Genomic DNA, 24,605 nt, shown 5'->3' with positions numbered 1-24,605 from the left:
AGAAAGGTTCTTATTTTCTGGAGAAAACTTCCTATTTTTTGAAAAAGGGGTGAAAATTCAAACCTTTTTTAAAAATTCGATGAATTGATTACTCAAACAATTGACAGATCATGAAAATAATCAGTTGCAACCCCAGATTCCTTTATTTGAACCTTTTTGATAGTCAATGATTGTGAATTTACAATTCTTTGTTGCATTACACCACACATTTGCATGACTTTTATTGTTCATTGGATGTTTATTGGATGTCATGTTGCTTCATTTGCAAAATGGAAATAAATATCTCAGTAGGTGGACAAACTCGTATGACCATTACATTTAACATGTCGATGCACAGGATCAGCTTTGCTCATCTCTGGGGCGTCTCAGAACCTAATTATGAATTTACAAAAACCCATTAGTTGGGCATTAGCATGTTGTAGAAGAGCTGTTCTCAAACATTTTTCTATAATGTGCCCCTAGTGTAATATTTTTTCAGCCAGGTAGCTCCTGACCAGCGTAAAACAATTTTGGATGGAGAAAACAAAAAGATTTAAACTATAGTTCTGTACCATCAGTATCTCATTTATGAAATCGTATCCGTAAAGGTATCTCTAGGCACATTACAGTAGTCAGATTCCAGAATATCGATTGTGTAACATTATCTGTTTTCTGGCTTGTCTGCTGGAGAATTGTGTCATTATAATGCTTGTCCAAATGCATAAAGACGGTATAAAGACGGTAGCCTCTGAAGAGCTTTCACTCCATCCTCATTTGAGAACCACGGTTGTAGAAGACTGAGATCAACTGTAGCAGCGTAAGGCACCGCGATTGGTGAAACCACCTTTAGATGGTTTATTCCTTTTGTTACTTTCTATCCTTGTTTCAAAACGTGTGCAAAGACTCAGTGCTGACAAATCTGCTGGGCCAAAGAGATACCAGCAGCCATTTACTTCAGCCCTACGCTATCGGCTCAGCATCTCTCCCATCAGTAGGAAACAAAAGCCGTGAGCGATGGACACGAGTGGTGGTGATGGCGGGCAGCTGTCAACAAATTCCACAGCTTCGGCGCCAAAGCCCAGATGACCCGCTGGCGGGAGCTGACATTAATCCTAAGTCTTGCCGTCAGCGCGAAGGGAATGAGAGGACACGATGCGGTGCTGGAAGCCAACGCTGATACGGGCTCCAACGGACCAAGGTGCCGATGCTAATGAGCGAATGTGCGGCTCCTTAATGAGCCTGCATCATTTGATGTCCTCATTTACAGAGAGTGGTGTCTCAGAGGTGAAACATAATGAGGATTCCCAGGGCAGCGGCTCGTGCAAGCCGCCTCATGCAGGACACACGGGGTGGGGGTGGGGGGTGGTGTGCTGGAGGACATGGTGGTCAGTATCTTTGGGAGGTTCGGGGTGGGAGCATGTCAGCTATGCTTGATACGCTTGTTTATACACTTATCATGGAATCACTGCGGCCAAGTGAGAAAAGCTGGGGCTCCTCTGACAAATGCACTTCAGGCAACAACTCGCGCAGAGGTGCGGCCGATTGGGGGTGGGGAAGGGTTAGGAGCGATGGGCGAAAGAGATATGAACAACAAAGATACTAATCTCCAAATTTGAATGATAGTGCACTGTGCTACGCTTACGCAACCGTATCCGTCTGCAATAAATACTGAGGCCAACCAATCACATACAGTGCCGCCTTTCAAAGTTGACTGACAGGTAAATCCAGCCACTGACAGTCATCTTACCTCGGAAAGGGGGGGTGGACACACAGAAAGAAATAGACTTCCAGGTCAACGAGGAATCTGTTTGCATTGAAGTCACATGAAACAGTGGATAGGGAGCACATATATTGTGTTTCACAACAATACCTGATCATATTTGTGTCCGGCTCTGGAAAAAGGGTCAGAGTGTCTGCAGGAGGGGTGAGTAAACATTCTGCATCATGCCAATGTGTGTCTTTAGACAACATGGAGCATCCGTTCTTTGCTTCTAATGTTGTTTCACAAATGATTTAGCCCTGAAAATATTGGACAAGAAAGCAAAGTACCACCATTGCAATATTCTCCCTAAATACAATCTACTAACTTTTGACAATTTAATGACCTTTTCATATGTCCGTCGAGTTCACAAAATTCTTAATAATACTGCCTCCCCTCCATGGAAACCATATGTGATAGCCTCTTCTGAGCAGAGAACGAGAGCATTAAGATCTGCAGCTAGAGGGGACTGGAAGATCCCACAAAGATTCTCTGATTTTGGACAAGACTCTTTCTTAGTTAAGGCCATCGTGGAATGGAACAGACTTCCGAATGAAACGAAAACCAAAGTACAACACAAAAACTTCTGTGTTATGACAAAAAGATGGCTCATGAGCAATCGGTGTTGCCAGCATTAGGTCGTGTTGTCCGATTTCCTGCCAACGCCATCAAGCCATCCTCTGTTGCTACTTGCTCACACTTTATAATTATGAACACATTTTTAGATTAAGTATTTAAAATAACACTTTTACTTTAGGAATTTGGTTTTAGACTGTATCAATGCATTTGAAATTTTAGACTGTGTCTGTATATGTTTTATAAGACAGAGGTTCTGTGCGTCATTGTTCAGTGTAACGTCTTCTGGTTTTATGTGTGGGCTACAGATGGAAAGTAGTGGCCCGCTACATCTGGTGCAGCCATATTTTTAATTGCGATCAATGTCACTGCTCGCCGTCCATTAAATGAAATAAATTACAAATTATCATTGCACATAGCAAGTAATGAAAGTAAAAAATACTGCAGTCGGAAATCAAGTCTATTTTGGCGCCTTCATTCAGTCCTCTGGGGACTGAATGAATGATTTTAATGTCTTGTTCATTCTCGTTTGGCAACGTTTGTCTTCCAACTGTCAATCACAAATCTATCATAACTGTTGTTTGATTTGTCTTTGAATGCATGGGTGTCAAAAGGGGGAAATTTCAACAACGGTAACTGCTCTGCTCCACACAAAAACATCTGAATAGGTGAATTAAGAAATGTCTAAATGCAAATATACGAGGGTTCTACTATCCAGAACCAGCACAGACATTTTTCTAACCGGTACATCCAAGAGTGGGACCACAGCAATCTAAGTGCCACCTGATCTGTTAACTGTTCACCATGGAGCACCGTTTGAACATGTGACCTTTGGACATGCCTCATGACATTATGGTGACATTTCAGCCATAATCCCTCCCGTGCATCTTAATCCCGCTGGTCGTGGACTGGCCTGACCCGCGCTCTCAACATCTAGGCGAGACAAGCACCACTACTGAGGGGGCAACACCATCAAGCGTTGAGAGCAGGGTGGGGCGGGAGGGATGGGAGGACTCAAAGCATGCAACAAAATGGTTGAATAATTACTTGATTGGAATATACATTTACAAGATAGCCACGGAGATGGGAGGGAAAAAAGGTTTGTAATTACTTAAAAGCCCTGGTAAGGACATGTAACAATTTAAGTATTTGGGAGATGAGCCTCTTACTATTTTCCACAGTATTATTTGTTGAAAAAAAAAATATATATTTTCATGATACATACCATGAACACTTTTGCATCATGAGCTTCTCTTAGTTTCAGTATATGCATACTGCACATTAATGTGCTTCTTATATTTAACCACTAGGACAAAAGGGGTTTTTGCTACATCACCATTAAGTTGGATTTGAAATAAAACAAAAATGGGATTGAAGTGAGAGAAGAGACTTGCAGATTACAAATCCAATAAATGGTATTTTTTTTTCAGACAGGAATGACAACCATTTCATGCAGCCTCATTTTCGGGGGTGATTTTTTTTTTGCCATCCATCCATCCAATTTATTTTTATTTAACGTGGAGTAAATTATTATCCTAATAACTTAATTGGCCACTTAGTTATAAGATTATTGTTAACAATCTTACAAAAAACCTATGTGCCTGCCATTAGTTATAGTGATACTAGGACAATTGAGTATTTTCTGAAGTGGTACTTCAGAGAAAACCTTAATTACTGAGTTCAGAAAGTATGCTATTGGGCTAACACCATCATTTTAATGACTGAACAAGACATTAAAATCATTCATTCAGTCCCCAAAGGACTGAATGAAGGCGCCAAAATAGACTTGATTCCCGACTGCAGTATTTTTTACTTTCATTACTTGCTATGTGCAATGATAATTTGTAATTTATTTCATTTAATGGACGTCGAGCAGTTTTAAATTGAATTACAGAAAGAAATCCAGTTTTCCATGGCAATCAGTTTTACTGAGAAGCCCTTAGGTAAAACATGGGCTTCTATATGCTCATTTTTTGAGCATCAATGGTAATCTTTTAGTGCTGGACAACAACAACAACAACATGAAATGAGAGATACAAGATGACAAACCATTTATTTGGTAATACATTCTGCAAACTTTATTCAAACATTAAAGGCTAAAAAAAAAAAAAAGAATAAAAAGGTGGGTAGAAAATGTCACGAGCAAGGAGAAAAATGCATCAACCCATAAGCAAGGAATGCAATTTGTTCAAGTGACAACACAGATGGTAACACCCCCCCAACAGTTTCCTTTTTTTTTTGGTCATTCCTTTAGAGCGGGAACAGTATAGATAATATACAGTAGTCATTAAAGAGCTCAAAGGAGGCCTCAGGGAAGCTTTTGAATCAATATTGAAAATATGTTTTCCACAGCACTCCAAAACTATTCTTGAATGTACTGTACTCATAAATAGAACATAGTAGACAATGCTTGCAACGCTCTTGAGGTCAACAGGCTAACTCACTAGTGTTTAATGCATGATACAGCAGGGTGGGCGAGGGGGGATTATTTCATCATTATTTAAAAAGGTTAACGTGTCACTTTTTCCTTCTATAGCTTAAGTACCTTAACATCAACACAAGCAGCATTTGTTTGTCATCCTCGGTGGGGTGTTTTCAATAAGCAACTTGAAAGCGGGCGATATGATGAGAACGGGTAAGGCAAAATCGGTGAACTTATTATGAGCGGGACCGTGGGGGTGGAGAGGTGCGGGCTTGATGAGGGGAAGCAAACAGTTCATTTCTAAGTACAATGGGGAAACAGTAAAATACCGTTCAAATAAATGTTTGATCGTCCGAAGGACAATGGGGGTACACATCATCCTAAGCTGATGAAGGGAACTCTGTCAATACCTTTGAATTTTTTTTTTTTTTTTTTTGCAATTATATTTTCTGAGAAAAGGTAATTCAACACATAAAGCTTCAGTCCTCAATGACTTCAGCATTTACCGTAGTTACAAAGTAGTATTAGTGACACACTGAAAAATGTCAAATTACATATACTTTACATACATACATACAATATACATATATACATACGTATACATATAAACTAGGGGGTTCATTCATGAAAAGAACGATATGACACTTTCGATACTGGGGTGTATAATGATTCAAGCAGTGGCGGGCCGTGCCTTTCACACGTACGCCGTCTGTGATGTCAGACTCGAATAAATAGCCCCCATGCGCACACGTACGCGTTACTGGGCTACACAGGCTATTTTCCGGGGCTTTTAAATGTCAATAAACCCACATCAGCCATTAAAACTTGTCATTGTATGTGATGCTGTCAAAACTTAAAACAATAATAATTCAAAATAAATATCCGCGAAATTTTATGAAGTCCAAATTACAAATTGCAGTTTAATATAAGAAAAACATCATTTTATTTCTTTACTATTAATTGAATATATATATATATATATATATATATATATATATATATATATATATATATATATATATATATATATAATGAAATGAAATAACACAAACATTAAAAATGAATCCATACATATAGAAAAGGCTTGCACTCACCAAAACAAACGGCGGGCACAATCGATCACTCTTTTCAATATTCAAGACTTTTTCATGATGGAGGTCTCTTTCTCTTGGCACTGAGATGTACAGTGCATCCGCTCAGATGTTCCAAAAGGTTTTAAAAGCACCGTAGCATACTGAGGAGCTCTCTTTACCTTCGAACTGAGATGTACAATATTGTATATCCAACTCGGGTGTCCTAAATGGTTTTTGAAAGCACCGTAGTGCATGTGTGCAAAAAATTTTTGAAATATTTGAAATGAAATTTGACTTTCATTATTGTTATAATTATTATTGTTTATTGTGATAATGATGTCAGGTTATGTTAGGCCACCAGAGAAGGCCTTGCTGGCCCTGAGGGCCCACCACTAGATTCAAAGACGGTTCGAAGTTGGTAAACTTGGTTGAACTCGATTCGATTTGATATGATACGGCAGAGTTTAAAAGCATATGATCAATTGACTTTACATTGTCTTTTTACATACATTTGAATGAACTTTTTGTATTTCAATGAATGTACTGTAAATGGGCCATTTCCATCAAAAGACGATACTATCCATATTTTGATATAGTCCAATTTGATGCACTTGCATCTTTTAAATAAAAAAACAAACTGCAATGGAAAACAGATGCAATGGTTTTTCCAAAGTTTCCAACAGGTCTTAAAAGAATGTCATACTTGTTCGTATTTATACTTGCTTTTTTTTTGGTCATTTTACAACTTGTTAAATAACATTAAAATCTCACATCAAAGTTTAGAAATATTTTTATGCAAAGTACTTTCTTTTCAGTGTGCCCCTAACACATCTTTGTATGAGAGTTGAAGTCTGAACACCGGATACAACGAAAGTTTGTGAGCATCGCGTAGTTGGATATTAACAACTCCATTAGTGTTTTGAAAGAAAACAGATTGCGAGTTATTTTTATGTATGTATGTATGTATAATATATATATATATATATATATATATATATATATATATATATATATATATATATATATATATATATATATATGTGTGTATATATTTTTTTTTGTAATATTTGATTTTTTTCAAAAGAGGAAAAAATAGATACATCAATGCTTTGTGCAAACAGAGAATAGATCACAAAATCATGAATGCATGTAAATGAGTTATTATAAATTCCTGGCAAAGTAAACCAGATGTAGTTCTGAGGTTTTCTTTTGTTAAATTTTGAAGGGGCTTTGGGAGGGAAAGCCATGTGATAGAAACTTGACATAAGTGTAATGAAACACCTTTTCTTTTATTGTAAATAGTATCATGGCCAAGTCTCTTCAGAAAGTAATACCAACATGAGCGATACCGAATATAGTCACTTTGTTATTCATTTATTACAATCAGCAAAGCTGAAGACTTATCAGTGGTAAAAGGTGAAAAGCATTAGAGTGGAATTCTTTTTTTACGGGAAAAAAAAGCATGGCAGTAACAACATGAACACTATGTTAACCTTTGTCAATTAAATGTCAATCAGAAGTAATCAAATATTAATTTTTATTAGTGTGAATACTAAACAAAATACTGTCTTCAAACACCCAGTCATGATTTTAAGTCTTTATTGTTTTTCTCCACTTTTTTAAAATGTTATTTGCCCCCCCCCCCCCCCCCCCCCCCCCACACACACACACACACACACACACACACACACTCACACAGTAATAGGACATGTGTACTTTACTGAGCCATCAACTTTTATCAGAATAACTATTAAACCATGTTCCTTGCATCCAACAGTTGTCTTCTCCATATCATAATCTTTGTCTTTAAGGCCAATTACACATATTCACTTCTCGCCATAGTTTGTCACATGATTTAAAAACCACAATAGCTCTGCCGACTATGTTGTTGCTGTGGCACCTTGAAACTGTACCCTGTCTGTCAGTTTACATCTAAGCACATGATGCTAAACTACGAAGCTGCTTCAACATAGACTCTAAAGCACCACAAGTTGTTAACAAATAGCTTTTGATTTCAATCAACTTGAATACATGGACGTTTTGGCCATTTTGCCAACACAGCCGGTTAGAAAGTGGCTCGGGAAGGGACTGAGTTGAAGATTTGGCAACTCATGACAGGCAGGATAGGATTAGGATTGTCATTTTGAGAGAAGTACATTTTTCTATCTTATTACTACGTGTTATACTGCAACTATCCCAAAACTCAATAGTTTGACCAAAAAAACTAAAGTACCCCAAAACAAAGTAGAATCTCATTTTGTCCATGGTGACAAGAAAAGAAAATCTAACTCAAACAACATATTTATTCCTTGAATGTTAAGTCAAAAAATATATACATACATTAATTTCCACAATGCAATTTTAGACCATAAAATAGCAGAAAATGAAAGAGAAAGAAAAAAAAAACTTTCCTCTTGAAGAAATGCATCTGCCTTGTGAGTGGATAAAGATATCGTCAATGATGACGAAGGGGAGAAATCAGTGGGGGGTGAGAGGTCCATGAGGTGAATAACACAAATCATTGGAGCTAGCAGCAAACCGAACTGTGTGACCTGCCTGACTTGTGTCGGCTTGGGTGCACAGCATTAAAAATATGGTGCTGTGCACAACCATAACGACACTTTACAATCGGCGGATTTGTTCTTTGTATGAATCCCCCCCCCCCCCCCCCCCCCCCCCAAAAAAAAAAAAAAAAGAAATAAGACAGCCTATAAAGTGTTTGAGCCGACAGTTGATCCTATGTGGTTACACAATAAAATAGTCAGTGCTCAAGTGTTTGTATCAGTCCTATTACAAGATTTTGTAAAGTAACCCATACATCAAATCAATGTGTTGTCGGAGGGATGGGACACGAGAGCTCATCCTAGCTTTTTGTTTTCCTTGCGTGGACCAGCCAAATTCTCCACACAAAGAGTAATGTCCACAATTACGGAGAACAGTTTGCGCGCGCACACACACAAGGCTGGCATAAAGCTGAAAGGTGGTGGTTTGAAAAATCAAACCACTGTATGACTTATGAAAGCCATCCGCGAAACACACTGGCTGTGTCTTTGGGACCGCGATTAAATTTGGCTATATAAACGTCAATTGTTCAACGAGAGCATGCACACTCACACACTCTGTGAATAAGATTGATACGGAAAGGACAGAATATAGCTTTGTAATTCCCTAAAGAAAGAAAAAAAAAAGGCAGCAGCCTCGTGTGTGCGAAGCGCGTGGCAAATACAAAGATACGTGTGCACCTACGTACACACAAGCACCCACGCACGCTCGCAAAATGACACTTTGCTGTTATTGGAGCATGTACAGAAAACACATATAAAACCAAAATACAATTAAAAAAAAAAAAAAAAAAAAGCAAAAGGGGTAGGGAAAATTAGGGTGTAAATGGATTTGATATAGAGAGCTTACTGTGCTGTCAACTATACAATTTACCCGTTTCTTAAAGGAGCATAGAGTAACTGAGGAGCGAGGAAAAGTAAAAGCAGGGAGCCGTTGTGCCTGGAGGACAAGCAATAATATTCACTATGTAGACATGGGTTCAGATTCCAGAAGAGCAGGAAAAGGCAGATAGTGCATAAAGAGGTTCTCTTTTTCATTTCGTTTCATTTTTTTTTTTTTTTTAACTTAATCAAGCTGCATTAAATACAGGCTGTTTGTACAGGACAATTGCACTTCACAAAAACAGAAATATACAAACGCACACAAGGAAATGTGAATCAAATTAATTACAGCAACAACAACAGAAAAATAAACCCTACTACGTAAGCTGATTATTGGAAAAAAAAAAAGGTAAGGAAGCCGTGTGGACTCACTTGTTATGCTTGACTTTAGAGGAATAGATTATGCTACGTTCACACCAATTGCTGGGCGTGTTCATGCTGTGTGTTTAAATTGTCAAAGTAGTTTGCAGTGTGGGTTGCATCGCGTTTGCTACGGTGAGCCATGGCGCGATACTGTTCATTTTGACTCTTCACCAATGTTAAATTAATTGAACTTTTTTTCTGCTCTTTGGATCACGGCAGCCAATCAATTTTGGGAACGTTCGACACCACCCGGACCCCCGGAGTTGTACAACACGGCCAGCTGACCTTCAGTACGTGAAGAGAAGCCGAGCGAGAGCGGTGCTGTAGAACAGTGAGGGAGAGAAATGTGTTTAATACGGTATCATCCGCTCGATTGAGAATTTTTTCCCCGTCGGGTGAGTTTTGCCGTAGAGTGCTTGCAGGATACGTGGTATCTAAGGAGATAAGCGGAAGCGCAAGCGTGCTCCCAGTACAATCCCTCGGCGAAACGGCAGCAAAGAAAGCCAGGCCCTGCGGCTGGTGTGAACGTAGCATTAAGATGGGTGAAAACAAAGGGGGAGACGAGACGGTGGGTGGGGATCCTGAACTCCAGAGTGGACTGGCGCTGCACTATCTCCACGTTTGTGTGCATGCAAATCCTCTTCCTCCTCCTCCCATGAAATTCCCTTCTTAGAAACCGAAAGCTCAGAGTGACGGCAAGACAGACTGCTGAGCTGGGCTGAGCTGCTGTGGGTCTTGAGAGGATGGTGGTTTGTAAACGCTATGCTGTGTTAGTGGTGCCACGCTGTGTTACCACATGTCATCTGTGGACGCTGAGTCCTTGACAAGAGAGGAGAGGAAGGACAACACCCTTCAGACTCGGGGCCCCAAATCCATCATTTTGTAAATAGATTACAATCTACACATTAATATGCCGAAACGCATGTTTATCTACTGCAAACACCTCTAGCCATTTTCAGCAGGAATTTCTTAATAACTTTTTCCCCCCTCTTTAAAAAAGACGACTCAGCTTGCAAATGTCACAAGACATGACAGAAAACTTCTGAACCGTGATTGTCGATAGCTGAGCTTTGAGCGTGCAATGTCGTTTTCACTCAACAGCAAGTTCATTTTCATTAAAAAACAGTGGCTAATGATTGGATTGCTGATAAATAATTCATTTGTTACTGCTGAAAATGGCTACATAAGTTAGGAATTCATATGAGGCAAATTATTTCATGCATCATTTATTCTGACCTTTCTTTTTTTTTTTTAAGTATTTGACTGCTGCATGGTTTCTTTGGACACGCCTACAGCAGCAGCGAGACCGACCAGCTTTGATTTTTGATGATCAAGCCTGATCATCAAGCAATGCTCATTTTAACACTGAAAACAGTTGGCTTCCCAGGACTCGCAATACTAAAAAACAGAAATGTTTGACGTCCCAAAAATTACGCAATAAAAAAGATAAAGTAAGTAAAAGGTTCAAACAGCATTTATAAGATGTGAAAACAACTAAGAACAGATTCAAAAATGTCACAATAAAATGAATTAAAATAGAGAACTAGAATATAGCACCCGTCATTATCAACTTCAGATTCACAACCACTGATAAAACAGTGAACAGCGAATAAATTACCATCTTAATTACTAGCCATGTGCGCACTGTTTATGTGGAGTAAATACAGCAGCAATACATTATTATACTAAGTAGTATTTTTTTTACCAGAGCACTGCACAGCAGTACTGTAGCATGTGTCCCAGTGATATGAGTCTGGTGACATGGCTAATTGTAAAGGGAGCCAGACAATGCTTTAGAATAAAACGTGGTATGAAACAAAGGGCAGTGGGCCGATTTTATTTTGAAGTTACTCCCGGAAGCATGGTTGCGACAACGATCTAGTTGTCATCTACTTGATGATTACCTTCCGTTGTGAGGCTCACGCCGTGAGCAGCATTTATTCTAACCAAAGCTGTGTTGTTGTTTTTTTAATTACTATTTTTTTCCCCGCAAGATCATAGCAAACATGGCAGGCGAAGTTGACGAGAATGTTCTTCAGTCGTCAAGTTTTGTTGAATAAAGAGTAGATGGAGGCTGATTAATTTTTTGATGTAAAAAATACCATGCATCCAGGTTGATTTGAAAGTAGAAAACGAGAGCCCTGATCAAGTCTCTTTCCAAGTAACAATTGTTGAAATATTTAACTAGATTTATTTTTACTTTATTAATCGTTTATGAAAGGTTTTATCTCGAAAATTTTGTGTTTCAGATACTCCGTTGATGGAAGGCAACTGATTCACTGAACCTCTACAAAACAACTACTCCTCAAGAAAAGTCACAATGCGTATCCCGGTTCATTGTGACAAAATCGGATATTCAGACTTTATGAAACTACGGAACTTATAATGAAAAAGATCCATCATTGTGCCCTTCAATTTGTGCATGGCACAAGATATTTATTCTGAAAGACAGGGACATTGTTGGATAAAGGGAAGCACAAGTAACCAAAATCATCCAAGGGGAAAAAACAAAAACAAAATAATATTGTGTTTAACAAGCCTTTATTCGTTCTCCTACAAAGTCTATCCCCACTGCTTCCAAACAGTTGCAAACACAACGTTCAACAGTGCACATGGACCCTGACAAGAACTTAGGGTTGTGTGCTTAGAAACTGCAACTGTTAAAGGCACTTGAGCCACATGAAAAGCCAAACCGAAAATCCTTTGCACTCACTATGCTCGGGGAATTTTTGAGAAAGGAGCATTCTTCATTGAAGGTTGATTTTGTGAGGAGGCAACTTCTCGTGTTTCAGGAAAATCAAACTGACTGATTCCATACTTAGTACTGTAGTTTTGGTTCTGTAGTTGGAACATCCGATTTTGTCTCAATAATCAGGATACAACAATTGGAGGAGTCGTGAATCAGTTGCCTTTCATCAAGAGTATACGAAACACACAATTTTAATATCAATAAAAACTTAAATTTACAATTGTAGAAAAAAAAAAATATTTTAAAATAAAAGACATCTATTTCAAATGTAGGCGGCTAGAGCAGTGGTTAGCACGTCCGCATCACAGCTCAGGGACCAGAGTTCAAACCCAACTCGCTCCGGCCTTCTTGTGTAGAGTTTGCATGTTCTCCCCACGCCTGTGTGGGTTCTCTACGGGCACTGCGGCTTATTCTCATCCTCCATAAACATGCATGGGAGGAGTATTGTACATACTAAATTGTCCTTAAGTGATATTGACTGCATGAATGGATGTTCATCTCAATGTGCCCTGCAATTGGTTGGCAACCAGTTGGGGATGTCCCCCGCCTACTGCCCGAAATCAACTGGGATAGGCACCAACGAGCCTGTGACCGTTGTGAAGAAAAGCGGATATAGAAAATGGATGGAATGGATGAGTACCAGTATTTAAAATATTTCAACAACTGCCTTTGTAATAAATTGTTATGCATTCAAATGTGTAAGATTTGTTCACAGCATTCATTTCTGCGGTACAGTGATCCCTCCTAATTCGCGGTCTCAGTGCTTCGCGGTTTTTTCCAGGAAAAATAAAAAAAATATTTCAAAATAAAAAAACATTTAAAAAATGTGTAAAAATGTACAAAAATTGAAAAAAAGCAAAAAAGTACATTAAACAGTACTGTATTCATCAAATAACGAAGTAATATTAGTTAATAACTATGTTAAGAATTCTTCAGGCGTTAGAGTTCGTGACTTTTTTTTATCTTATTTTGAAATGCATGATTTTAATTTGTCGGGTCGCGTTGCATTTCCGTTTCCTGTTTTACGTTCTCTGTGCCTCATTCGGCTCGTTACGGTGACGTAGTGAATGACAACGTAAGCTCATATTCAGACTTTATTATCATTTATGTTGATAACGCACGCTACTGCCTATGTTTAGTAAGCGATGAGTGCTTATTCTGTTTATGTGTTCGTTTGTGTAGAGGTTGCACTTTATAGTTAGTAGTTGTTGTTAGTTGTTGCTAACCCGCTAATGTCGGCTAAAAATTCAGTAAATTCATAGATTAAGTGTTTATATGTTAGTTGACTGACTTTAAGATTGTTGTTGATTTATTATTCAACAGATACTACATGATTCACCATACATGAGCCAAAATAAATGTGAAGTTCAACGTGATGACTTGTGTACTCTTTCACCGGAGTCTTGGTGCAGATAACCAGTCCTGAGAACATATTATCAACAAACTAAGTAATATTAGTTATTTAATGAAATACAATGATGTTAATTAGGATAATGTAATGTTAAATAATAGGAGAAAGGAAATAAAATAGGCAAAAAATACAAAAAAAAGGATTGTTTATGGTTACTGCGGCTATATTGGGGCGTACATAGAAATCTAGGAACTGATACCCTACTTAGCGGGTTTCAGACTTCGCGGGGGGTTGACAGCCCCCATTAACCGCGAAGTAGGGGGGATCTCTGTGTCAAATACATAAAACATTTATTTTCTTGAATTTAGAAGTTTGAGCCTAGGGAATGATAGCTTTAAAACATATGATTGCACTTTGAAAATTGCAGTAATCTGTTTGTTTATGTCATAACCCGAGAGAAAATTAACATTTTATTTATAATTGTGTTTATGTCTACTCGCTTTGCAAAAGTCATTCAAATTGAAAGACATTGCTTACTTGGTCAAAATAAGGTTCAATGAAATGAAATTAAGTGGTATAGATTCCCAAGCCTCTATTTTTTTTCTAATGAATGATGATGAATGGAGGTTGGAGTCATAAGAGAAAACAATCCATACTTTTCAGTCTTTGCTGCTCAGTATAGTGTGCTAAAAGTGTTAAGAATAAAAGATGAATGTAATGTAAAATGCAAAGTCACATGACTTTCTTATGTGCAAATTCATTTAGAAACATGGTCAAATCAAATACAGTGGACCCCCACGTTTTTTTTTCCTCACATTACGAAGCGGAATATGAAGTTTATTCGTCACTAAGATGCTGGTCTGCTATTGGTCGGCGTCTCTGTGTCACTAAGATGCTGAAGACTTGATGGGCCCCAAGATTTCTATTGATGTTAAAGGGGGAAGTAAAAGATGATTAATATGGAAACGAAGCTGAAGATATATATATATATATTATATATATCCCGCTAAGATATATATATATATATTATATATATATATATATATATATATATATATATATATACACAGTCGAACCTCTACATAGTGAACTTCAAGGGTCCGAGGAGAGAAGTTCACTATGAAGAGAGATTCACTTTATAGAGGTTTTCCTAAAATGTTCAGAATTCATTGATGAAATATGTGAATAATTTTTTAATAAATATGTAAATAATTTTATATACGTTTTTTTAAAAAAAAAATATGTAAATAAATGTACATTAAACAACTTAAGTTGTTTAAACACTAAAATCTAATGCGGTAAAACTAATGTAAAAACATTTTACATTGAACAAATATCTTTATTATTATTCCACAAGTCGCATTATCTCTTCTCTCTTCTTCAGAATGCCACATATCGCAGCAGGCGAAGCATCGTACTCCTTTGCAATGGCATTCTGCTTCACTCCACTCGCACACTTCCGAATTATGTCGCACTTCTCCTCCAACGACAAAGGCTTTCGCTTCCGACTTATAGATCTAGCATCCATACTTTTCACGGCAGATTCCGACATCTTAGAATTTTCGGAGGGATGACCAGCGGAGAAACGCATGCGCAGTGGACGGCGGACGAAGTGAAAATGCAAGAGAAAGTCGCGGCGCGCGAGAGCGGCTAGGCAGGGAGGAAATCCCGACAGTGCGCCCAATTTTACAACTTCACAATTTTCGATAAGTTCAGATATTCACAATATAGAGGTAGATGCTGTCAAGGGACTGACTAATAGCATCACTATGAAGAGATTATTCACTATGTGGAGTTTCACTATAAGGAGGTTTTACATACACGTCAAATATAGCTGTTTTGCAAGGGACCGTAAAGATTCGTTCACTATGAAGAGAGATTCACTTTGTAGAGGTTCACTATATAGAGGTTCGACTGTATATATATATGTAAATAAAATCAAGCTTAGCGCTTCCACGACATTTTAGTGGTCTTCAAGATCCAGTATTTATCTTTGTAATGGCAGAATATTTGAAAGGGTTCTTGTGATTGATATTATATTGAATAGGTAGGTTACAATTAGAGCTGTCACTCCGAACCATTTTGAAAATTATTCTTTTGAATCTTGATTAATCCAATAATTTGACAAAACCTTTGTCAATTTTGTTGAAAATTTTATTTACCTACCAATTATTGTTGTTAATTTAGTGATGTTTCATGTTAAAAAGACATTAAACAACAATTAGGTTTCAAGGAATCGCTAAATGTTGAGACAGCACACTATTTTTTTAAAACAAAAAAAAATTAATTTGTTTAAATTAATGGTAATTTAAAGGTAAATGAACATTTTTCTCAAGGTTTTCCATTTTAAACTATGAATACTACATAAGTAGGGATGTCACTATTGATTATCTTTAGATATGATTATTCTATTGAATATTCTTGAGAATAATTGGATGAAAAATTCATTTGAGTGTTTTACAAAAAACATTTTTCCCCAATTTGAGTTTATTTACCAATTATTTTCGTTTATTTGGTATTGTTCCGTAATTAAAAACTAAATACAGCACTAGCAATATCACAAAGAAGGATTAATGTACTCACCAACCTTTTTGAAACTACCAGTTACTGATTCAGTCATTATTTTCCCAAACTAAAAGCATGTTTTCCCTAATATCTTATTTTTAAGTAATCACAAAAGATAATCAGCCAACTTTCATGAATGGCTGTAGAAATGAGAGAAACTACTAATGAGAAGACTTGGGTGTTATTATTTGACATATTCGCTGTAAATGATTACTCAATTATGAAAACAACTTGTCAATCGATTTTGATAGCTCTAGTTACAATGTTATGGCTGACTGGTGTGTATCTAGGGAGTGCATTCTATTTATCATCATTTTTTGAAGTCATCTATTGTTGGTCAATTGTCCAGCACTTGGCAATGCATATATGTGTCCCTTACAGAAATGGAGAGGAAAATTATCTACTTTTGCTGCACTCAATGCTAAATTCTTAACTGTCTGAATAAGTTATCATTGTAAGTCTGCGCAAAATGTGATTTGGGTAGATTTAAAGTGTTTTCTCTGAAAGCACGGTGACACTATGGAAGTGGTGAGAGTGAAACCAACGACACAGCGTACAAAAAAAAAAAGCGTGAACGTTTTTTTTTTTTTTTTTTTGCAAGGTTTTCATAAAGCCAAGGCAGGGCCAAGCAATCAATCTGCTCGGCTTCAGAAACCAGCTCGCTGTTTTATGTTTCAAGCCTTGAAAGTCTCTGACAAAATTAAGACCTTGGAGTTGCTGATGCACTTTGCACTCCTCGTTTGTTTCAAATATCAAACTGAGTAAGGACTTCAAAGGGACAAGTTTGTTCATATTAGATGAAAATCCAAAGTTTAAAAAAAATGTACTTTTTCATGATTGACCTGTCCGCTACAGCAAAAAAAAAAAAAAAAGTAGAAATCAGACAATATAAAGTACACTTGATTTGTTTAAAATTCTCCATATAGTCAGGACATCACTTTAATTTATCTGCAAAGACACTGACCTTACTTGAACTCATCACTTAACAACTATGTCTTCACCACATGGCGATACTGAACTCTTTTTTTTTTTTCTACCATACATAAAGAAGAAACGTGAAAGAAAGGAACATTTGTAAAAGCCATAGACTTAAAAAAAAATAAATAAGGACAAATTTGATAGTCTACTTTTTGTAGCCTAGTTCAGCAATCTATTGAGGGAGACTTGTAAGTACTTTGTAGTGTATTGCCAAGTGTGCTACTTAGTATTTTCTTGTAGTTAAGAGCCACAGGGTACACAGCTATTGAGACTCAAGACTGCAGAGCAAAACAAAGACTGTGCAAATTGTAAGCAAAGACTTTGGAAGACTTTTAATTGTCACTGAACATCATTAAGGCTGGGCGATTATGGCCAAAAAATATATTCTCAATTCTCACAAGATTATTATGGAGGATTACAATTTTAATGTTTTAATTGAAGTTATAAACCCAACAAAAAATATTGAAAGGTTTTATTAATTGTCAAACAATAAATCCTGCAAAAATATTTAGACAACGCTAATGTATACTAATTTTACATCAGTTTCAAAATAAATGTTTTATAGTTTGAGCATGACTTGCTTAAATGCCAATTAAGTAGTAACTACTGTAAACATGTCTTGTAAACCACTCATTCAATATTCTGCCAAAACAAAAACGATTTAGCTAACTTTCGACTCTTCCAATATTTTAAACTGACGAATTGAATGTGATTTTATTGCCCAACCCTTATTAAAATTCTACTGCACATGAACACTAACTTTTTTGGAACGTCTGTATTAGGGGAATAAAAACGTTTTTCAATGCACAAAACATTGGAGACACCATGTCAAACCATTCAAAAGCCTCAAATCTGAAAAAATATGCTTCAAATTGATTAATTTTGGACATGAACCATTCAAATGTCTTAAATAAGAAAAAAATATGCCTTAAATTTATTAATTTTGGACATTGAATGGGCATGCTTGACCTGACTATACCTAATTTGAATGACAGCATTACCTGATTTGTGCTATCATGACACCTTTTCAGAAGAAGCAAAGTGAAAAGTGATGAACAAGAACAAATTCTACAGGTTATTGTGAAGTACCGGTAAGTGGACTCACCAAAAAAAAAAAAAAAAAAAGACGCCTGCAGGGCACAAGTACCTCTGTTCATCATTAACGAGTGTTTAAGTGCCATTGGTTCAGTCCGTACTGAATAACATTTTGAGCATAAGCTGTTCGTGATATTTCACTGAAAAAGGACTAAGTAAAGATATTAAGCCATAAAACAAATTCCTTAACCTTAGTTATCATTTAGGAGTGGGCAGTCCGTTGGTCCGTCACTGACGGACACTTGTTCTGCCGATGGACTGAAAAATGATGGTCCAAAAAACAGCAGATTAAGAATGTCGGTGTGTTTCGTCTGTCGTAATCGTTGGGTAAGACATTCTGTCAGATGTCCGTCGATACAACGTCCCCATTGAAATACAAACCGGCTCTTTTGCCTGTTTGTGGCGTTTCTTGCTCCCTTCCGTTGGCTATAATATGAATGCATTAAGAGGTGGACTGTAAACTTAAATGTGAGAAATGACTCATCATAGTTCAGTACTTTCACAGTAAGAAGGCCACCAGTCTCCTGTAGCGTAAACGTCAATCAATACGGTATCACAACCAAATGCCGTACGGTTTCTAATTAGAACAAGCAGTGTCCAATTTATTGGCCATAAATGATGTCGTACACACGCTAAGATCACAGAAGCTCTGGATTTTTCAATAATGCCAAGCATTTTAATGTAACTCGCCTTTCCAGCCTAAATTTCCAAAATGTCAATAGCCATCAATGTGTACTGTGTCAAAAAATGTCCAGTAAAACTATTCCAGTAATATATTTATTCCACGCGAAGCCTTACATCCATAAAGCTATGTTAGTTGTTGCTGAAAATGTAAGATGAACTATAACCTGAAAAACTGAATTGATGTAAAGTGAAATTGTTGAGAGGAAGTATAAGCAAACAATTGAGAAGGTTTGGTTTTTATATGTGTGTAGGACTTACAAGAATCCACTTCCAGACCAATTTGTTTCAATTTTAAAATGTTAAACATTTTCTTGAGTCAAGAACATTACTGCAAAACAGCTATTGCATTATTTTGTGCAACAGGATGAAATGAAATCCCTATACTTTACATAATCATTACTGTAAAACAGGTCACCAAAATGGCACCCACGGCACCAGGTGGCCCCCAAGGACCATGAGTGTCCCACAGGCCTGTTCTAAAAATAACTCTCTAGTGGTGGGACACAGTGACTTTCTCTAATGTAGAAGTGATCATTTGAAAAGTTAAACAAGGGCAGACATTTTAAGAAAAATGCATCAACACATCAAGTACCATATTAGTAGATTATAAGTCATGTATTTTTTTTCCTGTTTTCCCTAACCATGTTGCCATTTTTTGCGGGGAACAATTGGGAAATACTTTTAGTGCATTGTGATTAATGTAAATATGAGTTTAACAGAATAATAAATTCTAGGTTTGTATATATGAGAACTAGTTATCGCAATATTGATCCACTCTGAATATTGTTCCAATTACATTTCAGATCAATTACTTGGAAAATGTGATACCTAGTGCACAGAGTCGGTTACAGTTTACGGTCCCATGTCAAAAAAACATGCGTACTTCAACCAAAATCAAAGCCTCTGTGAGTTACAAGAGTTTCAGAAGTACAAACTGAAGTACTTACTGTGTCATCGCTTCGGTAGGGGTTGAGTTTGTTGTATACCGCTTCAATAACACTTCGTCTGAAGAGGAAACAAACATAACTTCTTTTTAAAGCGCGATAAACAAATGGGTGAACACATTTTTATTTCAAAGCATCAATGGTCACATACTTGCTTGCCAGCTCTCCTCCAGGTGGGAGGTTAGGGATGCTCTCTGACGCTAATGTCCTCATAACGTGGAGCAGGTCTGGTACGCCTTCGTCTCCTTGCTTTTTGAGGATGTCTGATGAAAAAAAAAAAAAAAAAAAAGTAAGCTTTCTTAAGACAGATGAAGGTCAACTATAAATATTTGCAAATAGAAAGTAAGCATTCACAACACTATATTGACTTTTAAATACAACTGGAATCAAGATTGTATCTCATAAAGAGAAGAAATAGTTACTCAAAGAACAATTCCTTATTTTTTTTTTCTTTATGTTGTCCCCTAAACAAACTCTCTCACCTTGGTGATGTTCCAGACAGTGTAATGGCCTAGTAATGATTAATTAGCTACAGCTTCAGACTGACAAAAATATTAACTTTGTGTGTACAATGCGTAGATCATTCTGTAAGAAAAAGTGTAAAGTCTTAGAAACTCGGGCGTAACTTATTTTTCAAATGGTATTTTGTAAGTTGAAAGATACATTTAAATATTACAATTTAAATGATCCAATAAAACCTGATTTAGATGAAGAACATATGAGATGTAATCAAGGATCTCAGTAATGCATCAGTGACACTAGCCCAAGGACTAAGATTTATCACTTATTTTTTAATAAAAGCCATACTTTTGTTAGCCCAGAATTGGAGGATTTGTTTTTTTTAATATATATGCATTTCAGAGATGCGTTATTAGAGTCCTGGTAACTGTTTTAAATTGAGAGAAAAAATGTAAAGTGTCTATTTCCAGTGACATAACTGCGCAAAGTGGGCACATTTTCTTAGGGGAAAAAATGAGACGCACACTATTGGAGGCTAAGGAGTAATAGAAATGCCCTATTTCCTCTTTCAGTTTACATTTCAACTGGACCTATGATGAAAAAAAAAAAAAAATGGATCCACTATGACATTTTTATTTCCATTTCTCATAAACACATTTGCTTCTCATTCAATTTCTGGTTTCAGGTGCCTACCTTCTACTCTTGACTCCAGGTATTTATCCAACTCGGCTTCTCGTTTAACTGCTTCTGGAGAAACTTTTGGTGCGCCAGGGAAACAGATTAAAACAACGCTCATATTGTCCCGACTACCCTGTGGAAGAAACACAAAGGCCAGACAGGTTAGATAATCTCTGTGAAAGCTCACGGGTGTTATGTTTGCTCATCCTGGCATACCTTGTACAAGCAAGTGTCAACAATTTCATTGCTGACTCTTTCAAGATCATCCGTGACTTCTAGCCTTGATCGGACAAAGTCACAGAGTTCTTCATTGGCCATGACATCCCAGATGCCATCACAAGCAAGAATAATAAATTCATCATCCGCTTCGCATCTTTCGATTGCATAAACCTCAGGCTCGGGGGAGACGAGCTGCTCTGTCGGGCCTTTCCCGTGCACACACTTATAATCGAAATCTCCTAGGGCTCGAGAAACTGCCAGAGAGCCGTTAACTCGCTGGATCATGACCGAACCGCCGGCATTTAGGATCCTCTCCTTCTCCAGAGGGTTGCTGGGTTTGTGGTCCTGCGTGAAGAAGTGCACGGCACCCCCTCGGCTCAGGAGTCCTCGTGAGTCGCCACAGTTAATAAAGTAGATGTGACTGGGTGATATCATCACACCAACCGCGGTGGAGCCGCTGCGGTCCACGCCGTGCTTCTTCTCGGAGATGGTTCTCATGTGATCGTCGATCTCGAGGAAACCTGTGCGGATGCCGTTCTTCACACTTTCCACTGAGGCATCCTCTTGCAGTGCGCTCTGGAAGTCTGAGTTGCTGGTGATGTGCTCCAACAAGTGCTCGCAGCAGTACTTAGCCACCTGAGAGCCAGCGTGGCCATCATAAACGGCAAAAAATGACCAGGGATCGAGACCATGAGGCAAGCCAATCACTGCTGTGTGTGCGTCTTCCATTTCTACACGCCAGCCCTGCATACTGCTTAGCCCAAAGCGCAGGCTGTTACCCTCGCCGTGGGAATTAGATTTTTCCATCTTTGGTTTGTCCAGAAATGCCCCCATTGTGTCCCTCTTGATACCTGTGGAAAGACGTATGACAAGTGTTTTGATATCGAGAAGCACTGTGTATGAAGGGAGCAGTAGCTCACTTGCAAAAACTTAACACTTTGGAACAAATTTGTCATAATTTGAGTACTACGCTGGACAAATGCAAAAAAACTAAAAAAAAAAAAAAAAAACAGTGGCTAGCCTACTTCCTGATTGCTACTGAGGTGCCCTTGAACTCTGACACACTCTCCTTGCATGTCTGTATCTGTGTGATCTGTCTGGCTACATTCACACTGCAGGGCATGATGCCCAATTTGATATTTTATTTTGTGACAAACCCAATCTTTTTATGTAGTCATTCATGCACAGGCACACAAAACACAAAATTATACTGGTCAATGTTTATGGAGTCTAAATGCCCAGTGTTTTTTTCCTATTCACAGCTTCCTAAATCCTCATTCTTCAGTTTCAATGCTAGCACCTATGACCAGAAATTCTACCTTACATTGACAAGAGTTAGGTGTGATGAGGCAGTATAATGGGTGAAATGAGATGATCGTTACTCTAATTTCATGGAGACGTCCAGGAAATTTTAAGTACATTATTGACACATGCCACAAATGGACCATCCGTGTGGGTCAATTCATACTATGACTAAAAACGTCCCCTTTATTATTTGTTTCACGCATAAAGACAATCATTAAATAAACAGTCGTGCCTCACAACTTTGTGAATACAAGAGGCATAATTGATTGTGAGTCGTCCATCCCAAGCCTGTCATTTGGCTTTTGATGACATATAGGCTGAATCCATACTGCACTTGCCTTGAGCGAATATTTTTTTTGAGTGAATGTCACATATCGAAAACAACCCATCACCTTGACCTGTTGTGTGAAAGTTGCTTATGTGTGGTGTTTAACACACATAACCAACACTTTGCATGTTGATTTCCCCATCAGAGACTGTATAGTTAAATATAATTTACTCCCTAAACGTACTTGCTTCCATAGACTAAAAACTTCGTGTTCAGCCAGCCAGCACTACTCTAAAAATAGAAGGCCTGTGTACATATTTTGCCTACATATTAGGCGCACGACTGGCGTGGACTAAATTGTAACGCCCTTTCACCGCTGCCTGGCCAGGTTCAACTTGTTAAGTAGAGTCAGAGTTCCATTCTGCAAAGCACGTTTTAAAAAAACAAACGACGGATTATAAATCTGACCTCTGTAGCGAACAGCACGACGGGCCAGAAATGCCATGTATTAGTAGTCAAAGCATTCGTTAGTAGCACGTAGAGCTAACACTCGCTAACAGCCTGGCCAGTTACACGGTAACTGCGATTTCGGTAGATATCGTGAACCCAACAGCACAGGCTACGTTGTGCTCATAGCAACTGTGAGAAACAATTGTAGTTTTATGAAAGAGGTGCGTTGACTACCAAGCGCTTCTCAACGGCGAAGCAAATAAACAAGCCGCCTCACTGACTTGCGGGCCTTGACCCTTGTCCCTCACGGCTAACGTGTGCTAAGCTAACGTCTGCTACCATAGCGCGAGGCAAGGAGAGCCCTCGGCCTTGCTAACGAGGCTAGCTTTAGCCAAGCGTTCACGTTACCGGCTCAAGGAGATATATTTAATGACTTACCGAATGTCCAAAATTGTGGTTGACGGCAACAGACGCCAAGGCGATGAGCAAAGCTCGAGGCTACCGGTCGCAGTTGACACCGGGACGGAAAGACTCACTTCCAGCGACGAAAGCGGGCTTTGGCTGGGCTTAGGCTTCGGGTAGGTTAGCAGACTAGCAAAGAGCAATCGTCACACAAGACCCAGTGCATAGAAATGGCGCTAGAGCGGAGCTTTCTCTTTGGGTACGACCTTGATGCGTTACATTATCTCAGCAGGCGATCGCGAGGATATAGGAGCGTTTTTGTTTTCCAATGGATTTGGGAAGCCAAGCCAGGGGGGGAGCTGAAATGTCTGCCCCAGCCTCTCCACTTGACAGCTTGACAGCTTGCTAGCTACCGTTAGCTGTTGGCGAGCAGAGGCACTCGGAGAGGACCCGGATGTTGCAGGTTGCCTTCGAAAACATGACATCATCCCTCAACAGTGAAGACAGCGCTCACTCAGCGCGTAGGCAACGGACCGCATCTGCGTCGCCTGCTTCGGATGCATGGAAAACATATTTCGGAGGGCCATCGATACCGTTAAATACGTTTTGTATTGGAATGTAAACGCAAATGAGTATCTCCTTTTGTAATCGGGAGAACATGGAAAGGGGATGAGAAATTAACGAAACTAGGATGAATAAAGAGACAGGAAAACCGAGGAAGGAAATGCGCAAGGATGGAAGCACAGAAGGCATGAATGAAACAAAAATGGAATGAAGGCTTGGACTAAGGATAGGACAACTCAAGCAAGGTTGAGATGTATTAACAGAAAGTAAGAAATATGG

At 38.3% G+C, this 24,605-nt stretch overlaps 1 protein-coding gene across 2 annotated transcripts in view; it reads right to left on the bottom strand.

The window, feature by feature from the left end:
* Positions 1-24,187, bottom strand: part of ppm1aa (protein phosphatase, Mg2+/Mn2+ dependent, 1Aa) — a 29,852-nt gene extending 5,665 nt beyond the window's left edge. The window contains exons 1-6 of one of the 2 annotated variants that reach the window (XM_088432956.1): positions 23,799-24,187; positions 21,335-22,188; positions 21,134-21,251; positions 20,133-20,244; positions 19,985-20,042; positions 8,497-10,434 (exon numbers count right to left, since the gene is read on the bottom strand). In XM_088432956.1, the coding sequence (XP_088289082.1) occupies positions 10,405-10,434; positions 19,985-20,042; positions 20,133-20,244; positions 21,134-21,251; positions 21,335-22,171 (1,155 nt within the window). In that variant the 5' untranslated portion in view covers positions 22,172-22,188; positions 23,799-24,187 and the 3' untranslated portion in view covers positions 8,497-10,404. Of the gene's footprint in view, positions 1-8,496; positions 10,435-19,984; positions 20,043-20,132; positions 20,245-21,133; positions 21,252-21,334; positions 22,189-23,798 lie in introns of those variants that run through there. The other variant, XM_088432955.1, reaches the window with a different exon arrangement.
* Positions 24,188-24,605: the final 418 nt, after the last annotated feature.

The sequence above is a fragment of the Hippichthys cyanospilos genome, chromosome 14 (assembly GCF_059441005.1).
Source record: "Hippichthys cyanospilos isolate Australia breed blue-spotted pipefish chromosome 14, RoL_Hcya_1.0, whole genome shotgun sequence".
NCBI classification, from domain to species: Eukaryota; Metazoa; Chordata; class Actinopteri; order Syngnathiformes; family Syngnathidae; genus Hippichthys; species Hippichthys cyanospilos.
This window is presented reverse-complemented; position numbering and strand designations above follow the sequence as displayed.